The 17,703-nt window shown below is 36.3% G+C and overlaps 1 protein-coding gene across 12 annotated transcripts in view; it reads right to left on the bottom strand.

Moving 5' to 3' along the window:
- CHD9 (chromodomain helicase DNA binding protein 9) overlaps nt 1-17,703 on the bottom strand; it is a 234,466-nt gene that overhangs the window by 106,727 nt on the left and 110,036 nt on the right. For 9 of the 12 annotated variants that reach the window (XM_078438705.2, XM_078438709.2, XM_078438704.2 and 6 more), the window contains one exon: nt 1,827-2,158. In XM_078438705.2, the coding sequence (XP_078294831.2) occupies nt 1,827-2,158 (332 nt within the window). Of the gene's footprint in view, nt 1-1,826; nt 2,159-2,943; nt 3,228-3,304; nt 3,698-17,703 lie in introns of those variants that run through there. The other 3 variants (XM_078438713.2, XM_078438711.2, XM_078438714.2) reach the window with 3 other exon arrangements.

Raw genomic sequence — 17,703 nt, 5'->3', positions numbered from 1 at the left:
TTCTCAAGAATGCTATCTCTAAAAACAATTACTAAATTGATCAATGCTGTGCAGTATTAAAATCATTTAATAATCTATTTCTAACAAAAATATAGATACCCCAGGATAAGTCAAGCATTCTACTGTGATATGTTACTACTCCCTACCACATTACATTTTCCAAAAATCCATGTTTCTCTATTATAATTATTTCCTAATGTCCCCTTATGTACATTGCTTTTCTTGAACCAGATTTACTTCTTGTATCTTTTGCCTCTAAAAGATACTATTCCCTCCTAAATTTATTTATTTTTTTTTTTATTTTTATTTTTTTTTATTTTTTAATATATGAAATTTACTGTCAAATTGGTTTCCATACAACACCCAGTGCTCATCCCAAAAGGTGCCCTCCTCAATACCCATCACCCACCCTGCCCTCCCTCCCACCCCCCATTATTCCCTCCTAAATTTAAAGTTACTGTAACTTTTGAAGTTTCTTTACCAGTTTCTCTTGGTTTGTGCATTATTTTTTGAATGCACTTCCAAATAGTACACCACTTTGCCTATGTATCTGTTTAAGTTAAAACTGAAAAACTTTAATTATACTAACTCTTAATGCATTGAACGATTAAACACAGGGTTTCCTATTTAAAACTAGACAGAATATTGGAAAAATCAGATGCTTTCATGCCCAAACCACTAAATATAAAAGGAGTAAATATTTAACTTTCAAATTTCATTTTAGCTGTCTGCAAATAAAATGCAAAATCACAAATATTAATCACTGCTCCATTACGGCAAGAGAGCCCATGTTTATTTAATGGTTGGGATGGAAAGGCATCAAGCCATAACAATATAATTCAGTTTGGTGACAGCATTTAAAATGCTGAGAATCAATGTCTTCCAAATTTTTGTCAGTTCTCGGTATCTATACAGTGTATCAGTAATTTCTTACGCAAATGAAGATTTTCATAATAAACAAATTCTTTACTGTGTACTCTTTTGTGTGGAAAAAAAGAAAACAGGTTGAACACCTTATCTAAAATTTCACATAAAGCCTTCAAAAATGACCAAATATTTCTGCAAAAATAACTCTAAACTGTTGGCCCTGGGTTATTTTTACCCTTGCATGCAAAAACTTGCATATAATACATATATTAACATTTATTACATTTTATTTTTGAAAATGTATTAGATAAGTCATCAGATAAAAACACTGAGCATTAATGTACCCTCCTAGAGCAATTCCTTGTCCTTATAATTCTCTTGGAGCATTAATCCTCACCTGGCCTCTTTATTACATAAAGTAAATCAGAGAGAAAGTGAGGGAGTAAACCAGGGAGAGCTGAACACTGCTCATCGTTGATTTACATGGTCGTGGTTTTCCTGCTATTCCATTTAGTCCAAAGTTGTGGGTTTTTGAGAAAATACTGTATTTCACGTTTCCAATCTATAAGGTGCCCAATGAAGTACAACCAAGAGGTAAAGAAAACTGATAAAAATATTTCAGTGCACTTCCTACTAAGGAAGTGACTTTGGAACTGGCACAGCAATGGGTTTGGTTTTGTTTTCCTTTTTCTGTTCTATGTATGCAATGTTCTCCTATTTTAAATTTCTTTTACTAATATTAATGTACAGAAAGCTATGTTGAGAGAAGATTAAAACGCAGTAAGTCTTAATTACTCAATTCATTCAAAAAGGAAATAAGGTACACATAGTATCTAACCACTTAAAACTTCAAAGTAGGAGTAAAATACATCACACGCAAATCAAAAGTAAAAGATGAGACAGACTGCACTTTGACAAAAAAATTCAAAGGAATTACATTGATTTCGAAACCAACTTACCCAATTTTTGTCTTCTCTTTCAACTTTGAACAAGTTTTTGTTTTTTTGCTCTCTTTGTCCTTTGGCTTGGATTTCATCCGTCTACCTTTCTTTTCCTCTTTTCCTTCAACTGAAGCACTAGGAAAGTTCTCAGGACTCATTACTCGTGGAATATTGCGTTCCCCACGCTCCTTTGCTTTTGCTATGGCCTCTGATATTATCCGATTAGCCTTTTCTTGCTTGCTTTCTGATTCCACTTTTTTTCTCTGTTTCTTCTCAGACATGATCCTCACCTGGGTATTCTGCAACTTAGTGTATGTCCCAGAACCGTCACTCTTCTTGGAAGATGGAGGCTAGAGAAATCAGAATACTTTTTACACAACATGCCAGAGTACAGCTAAACGATTAACATAAATACTTGAACATTTAAAGTTATGCTCAACGAAGTAAAATACGTGAGCCGACATGTGAGTGCTACAAACAAATGTAAAATTATAACATTTTGCTGATCTAGAAATTAGTGTTGGTATATAAAAAAGCTCCACTACTGCTTTTAAAAACGGTTAAAGAAGGATAACGTAGATTCACTGATATTTTCACAGCATTCTTGATTAGTTAGCTGATTCAAATTTTGTCCTGTAAATACTCTGTACATTTGAAATAAAAGTCTTTTCTTTCCTTTTCACTCCAGAACTGTGGAATTTATTGATAAATTTAAAATAGCAATTTTGATTTAGAATACTCCTTATAGTTTATTATTTTTAGAAATACAAAGCTTCTCTGCTTTACAAGAAATTAGAACTAGAACCCAAAATCATTTAAATCATTTTTTTAATGTGCAATCTATGCAGCAACATAGCTAGTTAGTAAACAGACATTCCCATACTTAAAATTAGAGAAAGTTTTAGTTTTTCCGTGAAAGAGTTAAATGTGGAATTTTTTTTCCTCTCTCTATATCATAATTATTTTGCTCAAGCAATTCTGGAAAAAAAAAAACAAGTTTTACAGTTTTACGTTAAAATTATTAATATTTTAGCAGTATCACAGGAAGCAGATCAACAGCATTTAAAAAAGAATATCCTCTTCAAACACGCATTCATCCACATATACTTAGATCACAGTTTTGTTATGTTCTTACCCGTAAACATGCCTCTGACTATAGCAAAGGAAAAAACCACCAGGAATTTCCAAACACATTTTCATGCTGATTCCAGTGTGCTTCACTGGATATCTTTTCTATACCTGCCTCATCAAAGGTTTCATAGCAGTGCTGCAGCACTGGGAAAGGAAGGAGGGTTTAGAACGCTCACTAAAATGCCACCTTAAGGCCTACAGGCTATAACAAATAACCAAGACTCGAGAAAACAGCAACAAGCTCAAGATGGCGATGCAGTACGACTCCCGCAGCAGCAGCCAGTAATAAGGAAGGTTATTCAATCCCATTAGCCTTTTAGCCCAAAGAACCCCTCCTCCTCCCACTCATTCAGGCTTTCACTTACCCTTCCTCTTGGCCTCTTCACTGAAGACATTTTTGGCGTCAGACAAAGGCTTGCCCTCTGCTTTTTCACCACCCCAGGCAGTGCTCAAGAAAAAAGCATTGAAAGAAGATTCCTAAATGGCCTATTTAGCAAGCTGCAACCAAGAGATGCACAACCCTCCACAAACACACATTGTGATTTATCAACACATTTCTGCCTTGGCAAGTTTATATCCACTGTTCATCCTATTTAGATATGAAAAAGGCTATAAACCCCTCCTAAAAAGCTGGGTTTCCTCAATAGCTGTAAGCAGATAGCCAGATTCCAACAAAGCACAGAAAGAAATGAATGCACAAAGCATCAAAATGCATCAGCATGAATATTAGAGATGTCGTTAAAAATACTGACTCCTTCTGCGGAAGTAGGCCAGCAGATGGTGCTACCAGTTATTATTCCATTAGACTCTGCAATTTAACCCCCAATGGACTGTTCTTCCCTCCATGTAACACATTAACTCTCACTCTGCCATTTCCTGCAGTAAAGTTTTAGAAAATATACGTAAAAGCTGATTTTAGAAGGACATCTGAAAACTCAAACTGTGGTGAAATGGCTTTATGCAGCTATCAATGTTAAAAAAAAAAAGAATCCAATGCAATTTTTACTGGAGAAAAATACTTTTCTCCAGGACACCATAAAATACTGGAACTAGGAGAACAGCTAAAGACCAGCAAGGGTTAAAGAGCAGGTCACACATAACAAGTGACTTCTCGTTAAGAAATTAGGTGAGTTCTCTTCGGATTCTTGTAACAAAAGCTAACACTGTGATTTTTAAAACAGACAAATGAGGCTATTTTCATTTAAATTCTAAAGAGAAGTTTAAGATTTTGAAAAGAACACACGAGAGCTGCCTATATGCCCACAGAGAGCAAATAACAACACTTAAATTTTTTCCGTATTTAAACCTGGAAAAATATACTAATGAATATTTCTAACATCAAAAACACATGAAATTCCTGACCTTGACTCCTCATGTTCTATTTTAAATGAACTGCTGAGTTTTTTGGATTAAATTTTGGTTTTAGTCCCTTGCTAAAAATAAATAACAAGTCTTCCTGAATTTCAGCAATACAGCTTCTCTTTCTATAAAAAACTGAGGCTGAAATAATAAGAAATGCCCTTAAGTACCTAAAACAAAATTTTCACTGCTTTAAAATTCAAGTTTACTTCTTTCATTAATACCATTTTTTTTTTTTTCAGTCGGTCTTGGCAAGTTATCTGATATTTCTATCAAAGAACAATTTTTGTTTTTTTCCCTTTTAAACCAAAGGTCTCAACACAGAGTAATATTATATGACTGATCACGAATTAAGACCAACTGGAAGGCAGGGGAGGAAATTAAGGTTTACAGAACCAGGAAAGGCAAGGAGAGGATCTGACTGCCCTGAGGAGTCATCTACACAAAAATCACAATGACCAACAGTAAGGGCTTATTACTTACTGAGTGCTTACTAAGTTCAAGGCACTACTCTAAGCATCTTTCACCTAACAACTAACTTAATCCTCAACAATAGTAGGGTAATAGTGATAATGGAAAGGAGAGGAGTAGCAAATGATAGATACACTCTTAGAGCAGTATCGCAAAAAGTTAGAACGACCTGAGAGCAAGCAAGAAAAATCATAATGGTAACAGTAATGGTAAGAGCTAACACTTATTGAATCCTTACTGTGTTCCAGGCACTACTCTTCATATTACACATATAGCAACTCCATTAATCTTCAAAACAACCCTGTGAGCCATGCACTTACAGCTGAGGATACTGAGGCATGAAGAAATAATTCCCTCCAGATCACACGGCTGCTGACTGATAAAGCAGGGATCAAAAGGCAAAGAACTCACTAGGAAAACCATACTCCTAACCACTATATGGTATCATATGTGGTTCAAATATCATAATTTACACAGATTAATCTGAATACAAAGAAACTAAGTGACTTTATCAAAACTGCAGAGACACTAGTAATAAAGCTAGAATGAAATTAATTTTTCCCAGTGCCCTTTCCAAGACGTAGAGATCAACCAGATATGGGTGGGTGAAGAGCAGAAAGGATCAGTGCTTGGCTTCTAGACCAAGGCAAGGTATGAGAAGGTAAAAGAAATAGGAAGTTTAGGCAAGAAAGGATGTGTAGATGTGTGTGGTTAAGTTTAAAAGCTCTAGTAACTGAAAATTTGAGACTGGATCCTCAGAGAGGGTAGGGTTGGAAAAGATGATGTCAATTCTCTCTCTGTTTTCTTTCAATATCTTTAATTCACTGACACTATCCTCAGAACCTAAGATGATTTCCAAAATATATCACTTCTCCCATTAAAGTTTTTCCAACAGATTCTATTCCTTGACTCAAAATCCCAATTGTTTAACAATAAATCTTAACAGTGGACAGTAATAGAGAAGTCCATGGTTATATATTTCTTCTGCTATTAGAATGCAATATTTTAAAATGATATTCCCACAGAACATCAATTACTGAGGTGTTAAGTAACTGAACATTTTTAATGTAGGTCATTTCTCAATTCACACATATACACAAACATACAAAAGGATAGCTGATGTGCTTTTTTTAATGTCATACAGTCTTTCTCTTTTCCCTTATATAGGCACTCATCAAATTCTGTCAAGTCCACTTAATTATATTTTGTTCTATTTTCCTCCTCATCCCAACAGCTTTGCTGTATCAATTTCCCACTTGTTATGGTTACACTGTAGTTATACAGAAAAATATCTTCCTTATCTTTGGTGATGATGAAACATTAGGTCTGCAATCTACTCTCCAATTCTTTACAAAGTCAAAGAATTTCTTTGTATTTCACTTGTGATTCTTCTGTAAGTTTGTCATAGTTTCAAAATATTTTTTTAACACAAGTTGTTTAAAAATCAAAACTAAAGGCAAAGATCTTGCTCCCACAAAATCCACATGGTAAAGGACAAAAAAACATAAAAAAGAAGGCACATATACTAATATCATATCTAAATGTTTATAAGACAAAGAAGTCATAGCAAAACATAAAGATGATCTCATATGTGATATATTATGCTGATAGCAACTGAAAGGAATATATGGAGCATCCTGTATATCATATTTCAGTACTGGGGAAACTCAAGGATTTACGGTATGAGTGTTTTTCAAACCACAGGTCATTAGCTAATATCAACTCATGATATAAACTTAGTGGGTCCAGATGAAATAGAACAGAATGAAAAAGTATGGCGTATAGCCTTTATGAATGCTACATGCTACAAAATTTAAAAGTTTTCATACCACCTATTACATCTTTTTCCTTCCTGAGAGAAAGAAGCAGAAGAATTTGTTCAGAAATTAGAGGCATTAAAATCTGAGGGGTGGGGGAGTCAGATCTTTCCTCTCTTGATGGAATGATTTTCCCAAACACTCACCCAACCCACATTCCAATGGGAATTTTTCCATTTCAAATATTTTAGTTGTAGATAAATAATTTAGATTATTGAATTACCAGTGTGTAGACGCGAGTGGAAATTATAAATTTCCAAAAAAGAAGGGGAGAATGGTCACATGGCTACTCTGCATGTACTACAGAACACAGGCTCCTTTATTGGAGGAAATACATATATTTCTATTTCATATATTTTAAAAACAGTATGAAGGAATAAAAGGTCTCAAATAATAAAACAGATACAATTCCTTACTAAGAATAAAACACAGAACAAGGAATTTTTCAACAACACAGGCAAAACTGCATTATAGCTAAAAATCTTCCAACCTTTCTCAGAAGAGAGGATTGTTAGGCTTCAGAACTGGGGGTCAGGGTGGATGGAGGTTCCAATGGAAGACTATGTAAAATAGAATAGAGATAGCAAGTATTGAGCAAAAATGAATGTTATTGCCTAGAAACACAATGTAGAAATAACAGAAGAGAGGCAGTTAGGGAAACCCCAAAACACCAAGTTCAAGGGGTTGGTGGATGAAGAGGAGCTAATGAAGGAAAACAAAAAGAAACTACAAGAATGCTAAGTATTAGCAGAAGAGTGGTGTCCTGGAAGCCAAGAGATCTCGAGTTAAAAATTTTGCAGTCAAGGGGCACTTGGGTTAAGTATACCACTCTTTTTTTTTTTTTTTTTTTAATGTTTTATTTTTGAGAGAGAGAGAGAGAGTGAGCACGGGAGGGGCAGAGAAAGAGGGAGACCCAGAATGCGAAGCAGGCCCCAGGCTCTGAGCTGTCAGCAGAGTCCAATGCAGGGCTCAAACCCACAAACTGCAAGATCATGACCTGAGCCGAGTCTGGATGCCTAACCAACTGAGCCACCCAGGTGCCCCAAGCATCCAACTCTTGATTTCAGCTCAGGTCATGATCTCATGGTTTGTGAGTTCAAGCCTCATGTCGGGGTATGTGCTGACAGCACGGAGCCTGCTTGGGATTCTCTCTCTCCTCCTCTCTCTTTGCCCCTCTCCCCTCTCTTTCTGTCTCTCTCAAAATAAATAAACATTAAAAAAATTCTGCTGTCAAAAGGAAAGTATAATATAGTAATTTGATATTATAAAGAATTTATAAGGCATTTTAGTTCTCTTAACTTGTTTATGATAAGCCAGTTTGCTAGTTATAATAATTATTTAAATATTCATATAAAACCAACATTCTAAAAATAAATTTAAAGTAAATTTTAGTATAATATGTATCAAACATTAATGTGATGACTTCTTTTGGTCTTTTTATTTATTATACACAACATTTTTTCCGCAAGCTACTGATAGTTTCTTTTAAAGAGAAATGGGGAAAAACTGACATAAAAGCAAATTATAATCTGTTAAAGTCTTTTTCTGAGTTTTACCCTTAAATCTGTTTTCAGAGTTTTTGATAGAAGTGAAGCAATTATTTTACTTTGCTTTTCCTCACATCTGTGAAGTGCCATGTTCACAAACTAAAAAAGGCCTACTCTTATCTTATGACTTGTGTTAGTACCTACGTCTCCACTTTTAGCTAACCACAACATTCTTTTTTTAGTGTCATAAATCTTGCATTTTACATTGAAAAGGTAATACATTTTTTTTTTTTTCAACGTTTATTTATTTTTGGGACAGAGAGAGACAGAGCATGAACGGGGGAGGGGCAGAGAGAGAGGGAGACACAGAATCTGAAACAGGCTCCAGGCTCTGAGCCATCAGCCCAGAGCCTGATGCGGGGCTCGAACTCACGGACCGTGAGATCGTGACCTGGTTGAAGTCGGACGCTTAACCGACTGCGCCACCCAGGCGCCCCTGAAAAGGTAATACAATTAAAAGTATTGCCTTTATTTTAATCATCCACACAGCAATTCAGGCAAATAGTACATATTCATAAAAGTTATTTTTTTTTTCTAAATAAAAATTTGTTTTGTGACTTACAGGAAACACAGAGAGAGAGGAACATGTTAGAGGCTATCACGGGGGTGCAATCAGCAAAATCCAGAATGTGGGAAACTATAGACAAATGACTCCATCTCTTCCACAAAGGAACAAAATGAAGGGGAACCACAAATTTAAAAGAGATTTAAGGGGGCGCCTGGGTGGCTGAGTCAGTTAAGCATCCGACTTCGGCTCAGGTCATGATCTTGTGGTTCATGAGTGGCTCTGTGCTGACAGCTGGGAGCCTGGAGCCTGTTTCGGCTTCTGTGTCTCCCTCACTCTCTGCCCCACCCCCACTCATAGTCTGTCTCTGTCTCTCTCTCTCTCTCAAAAATAAATAAATTAAAAAATATTTAAAATAGGGGCGCCTGGGTGGCGCAGTCGGTTAAGTGTCCGACTTCAGCCAGGTCACGATCTCGCGGTCTGTGAGTTCGAGCCCCGCGTCAGGCTCTGGGCTGATGGCTCGGAGCCTGGAGCCTGTTTCCGATTCTGTGTCTCCCTCTCTCTCTGCCCCTCCCCCGTTCATGCTCTGTCTCTCTCTGTCCCAAAAATAAATAAAAAAACGTTGAAAAAAAAAAAAAAAAAAAAAAAAAAAAATATTTAAAATAAATAAAAGAGATTCAGGCTAAATGATAAAAGAGAGAAAAAGAGACACTTAAAATACATATTAGCCAAATGTAATGAGTAGCCCTTGTTTTGACAGTGACCTATAAAAAAAATTATAAAAATAAATTTATTATAGTAGGGAATTTTAACTTTGACCAGGCATTTGATTACAGTTATTTATTAGGTGTTAAACTGATTTTGCAATGGTGTTTTATTTTTGTTTTTTAAAATGTTTATCTATTATTTACTTTGAGAGAGTGAGTGAGCAGGAGAGGGGCAGAGAGAGAGAGGGAGACAGAGAATCCAAAGCAGGCTCCACACTGTCAGCACAGGGCCTGATGCGGGGCTTGAACCCATGTAACAGTGATATCATGACCTGAGCTGAAAGCAAGAGTCAGACACTTACCCAACTGAGCCACTCAGGTGCCCTTGAAGTGATATGATTGAGATATGCTTCAAAATAATCCATGTAGGAGGTGGGAATGATAATTAGAGGATCGTACAGATAAAACAGTGCCCTATAAATTGATGGCTATTGTAGCTGGGTGATGCATAGTCTACTTTGGTGCACACTTGAAATGTTATGTAATAAAGAAATTTAAAAAGTTATATTCAGGGAATAACAAGTAGCGTGGCATAACAAGAAAAGGAGGTGCGTGTAGAAGAATCATGAGCAACAAGGGCTGAAAGGTAATGGGTTAGATCATCAAAGGTGTTACAAGTTAATGCTAAAATATCTGGACTTTGTCTTTATGCTGAAGGAATGAGGTAATCAATAAATGATTACATACAGAGAAGTAAGGGGATCCAAGTTTTAGATTTAGGGTTGCTAAGTGGTTTCAATAAAAATACCTGAATACTTGATGAAAAAGTCTATTTATTTATGAAAAATTTATTTATAAAAAGGCCATTCATGATATGAAAACAAGTAATATTTGACTTTTATTTTATATTAGTGTGTACTCCTTTTTCAATGCTGTATTGTTTAAAAGTTCATCTTTTGTGGGGCACCTGGGCGGCTCCGTCAATGAGGCCTCTGACTCTTGATTTTGGCTCAGGTCATGATTTCATGGTTCACGAGACTGAATCCCCCGTTGCGCTCTGAGCTGACAGCATGGAGCCTGCTTGGGATTCTCCCTTTCCCTCTCTCTCTCTGCCCTCCCCTGCTCGTGCTTTCTCTTTCTCAAAATATATAAATAAACTCAAAAAAAAAAAAAAAAAAAAAAAGGTTCCTTTTCTTCCAGATAAATCAAAAAGTGTATTTTAAAAACCTCACCAAGTTTACTACTTCCTTAACATTAAATATACTAAATTCATCAGTCTATAAATTAGCCATGACACTACAAGCTATTCTCAACATAATGTTGTGATTAAGGCATTGGCTCTGAAGTCAGCCAGACCTGGGTTTTAGTCCCAGTTTCAGCATTTACTTGGGCCTCTGTTTCCTCATCTGTAAAAGAGAAATATATCAGTATCTGCCTTGTGATACCAGGACTGTAGTGAGACCTAACAGATAACGTGCTTACTATGGTGCCTGGCAAACAAATACTCAGAGACTTCCGACATTACCATCGTTACTACTGTAATGTGACACTCTGCCCACCTCAGCGTATCAATCATATCGGATATGTGATGTCAGTATATCTTATCACTTACTAGGGATGTTGTTTCGATTCCTTGGTTAAAGTGGTATCTACCATGATTCTCTACTATAAACCTGTCCTTTTAGAATTAATATGTATCTTATTACTATACAAGACTATACAAATACCTTATTTCTCATATACATCTGCCTAGTAATTTTAACATGCATTGATGGTTCCTGCCTGTAACAATTATTATGTTTTTTATGTAACAATTGTTATATATTTGTTATGTAACAATTATTATATATTTGCCTAATGCAAATTTTCTATTGTTATCATTCCTCCCACATTTTCAATTGGAATTCTACTGTAAAAAGAAGCTGTCTCTTCTATTTACTCATTCAATTATTTATATATAGTATACACTATATATTGTATAAACTCATGGGTATTTATTTTATTCTATGGATTATAATCTGGTACTATGATTATTTATTTGTTGTTTAAATTGTCCCAGCTTTGGCCATTTAGGGGACGTTTGGCCATTTCCAGACAACAATTCAAAACATCACATCAATAAAAAAATTAAAATATTATATATAAATATCACTTTGGTAAATAATAGTAACTTCCCATAGCACCTTTTCTAAAATGCTTCTTGGGGAGTATTTTTTCTTTTTAATGTTTACTTATTTTTGAGAGAGACAGAGAGACAGAGACAGAGACAGAGAGAGAGAGAGAGAGAAAGTGAGGGAAGGGCAGACAGAGAGGGAAACACAGAATCTGAAGCAGGCTCTGAGCTGTCAGCACAGAGCCTGACACGGGGCTCGAATCCACCAACTGTGAGATCATGACCTGAGCTGAATTCAGATGCTTAAATGACTGAGTCACCCAGGCACCACAGGAAAAAAATTTTTGAAGATGTTTAAATGTGTTAATTCACAAACCATTTTCCAGCCCAAAAGTTTCCATAATTTCTGGTGTATTTTCTTATTTCATTTCACAATATTCCTATGTGGTTAAAAATAAAATCAAATATTATTTCTAACTTTGCAGATGAAAGAGGTCAGGCACAGATGAGACAAGTACCTAACACAATGACACAACAGCAGAGTTCAACTCTTAAAAAACAAAATCATTTTCCTAAGTATTGCCATTGCCTACCATTCCCATACAGGTGACTATTGATCCAAAGTTCATAGAGCATTAAATTTATGATACTCTATTAGGAATCAGTAACCTCTCCAAAACAGTTTATCAAGTTGCCATCATTGGGTTTTCTTTCCCCCCAGACTAAGAGAGAAACTGGAGTGTGGCAATGGCACTCTGACAGAACCCAAAGGTGAAGTGCACTCTTACAGCCTCGACAGACAGGTCCTGATAGAGTGGGAGGGCAACAGTGTAAGCAAATTAACCAAGCAGTTGCATAATTGGCTTGATATCACTAACATCACACTCGCAATTCTCTTGGCAGTGTTTCCAAACGAACTGATAAAATACCAAGGAAAAAACCTCTTTCAAGTCTTTTAAAGGAGGCATTGAGAATCAGTTATGTTGAAAGACAACTTATTTTTTCCATACAATGCATTATGAAAAACCAATTTTGATTTTCAGAATTCCGAGATAATTTCTAAAAACCTGTTAGAATACTCAAGTGATTATTAACAAACATAAATGACATTAAGAGGAGGGGAAAATAAATACATTTGCAAGAAGACAAAATAAGGCATGTAAACTTGATACGCAGTTGTAGGCAAAAGAAATATAATTTTACTAGATAATGAAGAACAGTCATAAAAAGTCAAAAGCATTTCAAAAATCACAAAATATATGTAATTGTCCCATATTAGAATTTCATCTTGCATAATGCAAAGACAGTAATGAAAGAAACCGCATCTCTGGATATACTTCTAACCACAAGAAAAAAATTATTTGTGGAAACAGAAGTGATGAGAACCATATACGAATGTTAAATATGCCCTTTTGGTGTTTATGACAGTCTAGGCATGGCAGTTGTGTGTCACTGACTTTATAAAGATAGAACTTTTAAAGTTAAAGGAAGAAAAAAAGTATCATCATATGACCAGAAACTAAAAAAGGATGGACAGATCAGTAAGGTAGGAAATGTAGTACCTGGAGTCAGGAGACTCGAAACCAAAATTTACAATGAGAAATTATTCTAGGGGGGAAAAAAACAAAAAACAAAAAACAAAACTGTCTCTAAAAACACTGGTTGCAGCCATACAGGTTTCAGAGAGGCAGAGCACAAAAGACAGAATTAGTAACAGCATGAGAGGCACTGACCTGTAAGAACAGTGCTGTGAAGGCCACAGTGATTTAAGGTCTGATAAATGACGAAGGACAATTAAAAATGCTCCCCTGACTGTTTTGAAAAACAGCTAGGATCTTGAGGGTACAGTGTGTGAGGGGTGGGATGGATGGGAAAGGAAGGGTAGGGAAGGAGGCAAAACATGACAGAGAACATCATTCAGATTGTAAAGAGTGTAACCCTGATGTTGAGTCTGAACCTGGTGCAGTCATGCTACATTTAAGAATAGAAAGAAGCAAACCTGATCCTGTCAGGTGAGACCTTCCAAAATTTATCAAACAGATTCTATTTCCACAGCTTGCACTAAACCCCTCCAAATGAATATTTTCAGTTTAAATTTGTGAACTGGTGCCATCTGGTCAATCTCCTGGGTTCCTACTGGCCTTTCATTTCAGCTTAATCTCTCTTCAGCCACCCTACCATTAGTTCTTAATTAGCCTCCCTCTTAACGCATCCCCAAAAATACTGATTAAAAAAAAAAATCTTATGAGGCTGAATCTATAAATGGGCATGCTTGCACACATACACAAAACAACCACTTAAGTAAAAAATAAGTGGTACATGCCTTAACAGCAGCTCATGTGAAAAATACCAGGGAATTTTAGCTCACTGTAAGCTAAATAAGTGTATGGTGTAATGAGCTTGCCAAAAAAGCAAATTCAATCTTAGACTGCACAAACAAAAATGTGGTATAATGAACAAGATAATTACAGTATACTCTAGTTTCACCAAGAGAAGTGTATTCTGTCTTGGATTTAAAAGGAACATGAGCTACATCACTCATACAAGATATATTATTTGAGTATATACTACCTGCCAGACATTGTTATATGTGCTGGGAATAAAAGAGTAAATAAACAAGATGACAAAGTTCCTGTTCTAATATAGCTAAGATTTTAGAGAAAGAGTGAAGAAAATAGGGAAAACATCAGGTAAAGGTAAAGGCTACACAGAGAATGAAAATAGGATGATGTGATTCAAAGTGGTAGGGTAACGATTTTAGAATGGGTTCAGGAAAGGTATAATGGAGGAGGCCATTTATACTGAAATCTGAATGAAAAGAAAGACTAGCCAAACTAAGATCAGAGGAAAGATGAATCAGAAATCACCTTAAGCAGGTCTGAGAAAATAGCTACAAAGCAAAATGAACAACATACTGGTTTTATGTCCTCATAAGTTTCCCCATTGAATAACATTTGTACTAGCCATACTGTACTTCCCGGTGATCATCTAGAAACTGTCGCATAGAAAGGAGTACTCTTGTACCACAATTCCTCTTCAGATCTTATCTGTTCAGGTCCTACATTTTAAAGCTGATTTCCTTCTAATAACAAGCCAACACTATTCTCGATGGTCTTACTGTCTAAGACAGTGTTTTTTGAACTGTGAGCTGAAATCTCATTTTGAGCCATTAATTCAGTAGATAGTCATTAACATTCTTTATAAGTGAAGTAGACCAGAGTTTTGTAAAATGTTTGTTACATCTTAAAATGCACACACTGCTACAAATATATATTCACAAACATAAACAGACACTTCTATACTGAGTCCCAGTCAAAAAAGTTTGAAAAACACTGTTAAAAGAGGTTAACAAATGCTTCAATTTCATTCCATAGGAAAATTCAACCCAGACTATTATTTTGGTCTATCCCATTGCGGAGGTGTTGACTAACTGAATCAAAGAAACAAAATCCTAAACATACACTAGTAAGTAAGCTCTATAGAACTGGGACTATGTCTATATCTACCTGGAGACAAACACACTATATATCACACAGAAAAAAAAAACATCTGATGAATAAATGAATGAGCAAAGGTTGAATAAAGTTCCAAAAAGCTTATTTTTCTAACAACAGTAAGTATGCTTTTAAAGTAAAGAATTTGGCCTTGTCCAAAGAGAGGTTTGGTCTCTGCCCTCAGCTTCTGGGAGATAACTTATATCATACCTGATAGGAATGTCTTTGTTTAAGGCCAGGAGCTGTCCATCTTAGATCATATGGTGGGGCTGGCCATACCAGAAAGACCAATCACGTGATTTAGGGTGAGGGGCTTTGAGTCATCTATTATTTGAGTCATCTATTATTAGTTAACTTGGAGGCTGAGATCAACCATGTGGGCAATCAATCATGTCTACTTAATGGAGCTCCAATAAAAACTCTGACACTGACATTCAGGTGAGTTTCTCTGGGGGACAATACTCTGCCTAACATCACATATCAATGCTGGGACCTGACTCCATGGGGAAAGCTTTGTGTTCAAAACCTTCCAAGATAGCTCTATGTGTCTCTTTCTGTGGCTAATTTTAACCTGTAATCTACCCCATAATAAACCATAACCACAAGTATAATAGCTTTCTGTGAGTTCTGTAAGTATTGCTAACATATTATTAAGACTAAGGGTAGCTTTGGGAACCCCGAGAATTTGCAGTTAGTGTCAGAAGAGAGGACAGTTTGGGGATTGTGTTAATTTTGCAGTGTGACTAACTCCTGAGTAATACTATTCAATGAAAAAAACAAGTTTGATGAACAAGTAAAGAGATCTTGATCTGAAAAGTATCTTCAAATGTTAGCTTCAATTAAAAAGATTTTCAAAATATTTGTAAGACTCATAAAAGCATGAAAACTAAGATTGGTAAAGATTTCATTCTACCTAAGGCTTATCTATAGGAAATCTGAGCTAAGAAAAGTACTTCCCTAAATATCCCTATACAAAAGTCTAAAAAAAAAAATCTGTACACAGCAAAACATACATGTAACCAGAAACTGGGTAGAGGATACCCTGGATCTCTCTGTATTATTTTTTACAACTGAATGCAAATCTGACATTATCTTAAAATAAAAAGTTTAATTTATAAAAAAGGGAGTTAGGCCTTTCCTAAGCTCAGAGACCCTCTCCTGCTGGCCTTGAAGAAATGAGCTTCAATGAGGTCTACAGCTGCAAGGAAATGAATTCTGCCAACAACCCTGTGAGCCTAGAAAAGAACCCTGAGTCACAGGTGAGATCACAGCCCCAATGCACATGGAGGTTACAATTTTGTGAGACCCTGAGCAGAGCACCCACATAAGCTGTGCCCACCCACTTGATCCAAGAAACTATGAGATAATAAATGGGTGCTATTTTAAGACACTAATGTGTGGCTAATTTGTAACTAGACAGCATAACTAATACATTCATATATCCTACGATTGAACAATTTCATTCCTAGATACATAAGAGAAATACATATAAAGTTTAATAACCAACAAAACTGATCTATGAGTTCTACGTCAGAATGGTGATCACTCTTAGGGGGAGGGCAAGTAGTGACTCAAAGGAGGTCTGAGGAGGCTTCTATGATTGTGATAATATTCTATTTCTTGATCTGGATATTGGCTACGCAGAGGACATTTACTCTCTGAAAATCTATCTAACTGTTCACTTCTAAACTGTGTATGTTTCTGTATGTATGTCATATTTCAATAAAGTTTACATTAAAAGATTATAACTCAAATTTAAGGCTATTATTTAATCTTCTTATTGATCGGAGTAAATGACAATTCATTACATGCAGATATTTAAGTAAAATATAATGATATCTTGGGGGTGCCTGGGTGGCTCAGTCGGTTGAGCGTCCGACTTTGGCTCAGGTCATGATCTCGCGGTCCGTGAGTTCGAGCCCCACGTCGGGCTCTGTGCTGACAGCTCAGAGCCTGGAGCCTGTTTCAGATTCTGTGTCTCCCTCTCTCTGACCCTCCCCCATTCATGCTCTGTCTCTCTCTGTCTCAAAAATAAATACACGTTAGGGGCGCCTGGGTGGCTCAGTCGGTTAAGCGTCCGACTTCGGCTCAGGTCATGATCTCGCGGTCCGTGAGTTCGAGCCCCGCATCGGGCTCTGTGCTGACAGCTCAGAGCCTGGAGCCTGCTTCAGATTCTGTGTCTCCCTCTCTCTGACCCTCCCCCGTTCATGCTCTGTCTCTCTCTGTCTCAAAAATAAATAAACATTTAAAAAAATAAATAAATAAATAAATAAACGTTAAAAAAAATTTAAAAAAAAAGATATCTTGTTACAAAAGACAAACTAATTTTCTTTGTCATATTAACATGGCATTTCAGATGGTTTTATTCAGAAAGAAAACAGTAAAAGTGAAATATAATATTACATATTTCTTCCAGTAGCTTCCACAAAATTCGAAAAGAGTCCTGAGAGTTACTTTTATCAATGTTATTGGTGACAAGAATGGTGGGACTAGAGCAAAGGAAGCTCTTTAAAACCCACAATCAAGGGGTACATGGTTGGCTGTGTCAGTTAAGTGTCCAACTCTTGCTTTTGGCTCAGGTCATGATCCCAGGGTTGTGGGATCATGCTCTGAATTGGGCTCCATGCTGAACATGGAGCCTGCTTAAGATATTCTTTCTCTCTCTCCCTCCCTCCTCCCCTCTCCCCCGCTTGCTGTCCTAGTCTAGTGTGCCCTTCCTCTAAAAGGTAGCCTAGGAAACGTCCATTTAAA

The sequence above is a fragment of the Panthera onca genome, chromosome E2 (genome assembly GCF_046562875.1).
Source record: "Panthera onca isolate mPanOnc1 chromosome E2, mPanOnc1 haplotype 2, whole genome shotgun sequence".
Lineage (NCBI taxonomy): Eukaryota > Metazoa > Chordata > Mammalia > Carnivora > Felidae > Panthera > Panthera onca.
The sequence above is the reverse complement of the archived record's forward strand: the minus strand, read 5'-3'. Positions and strand labels throughout refer to the sequence as shown.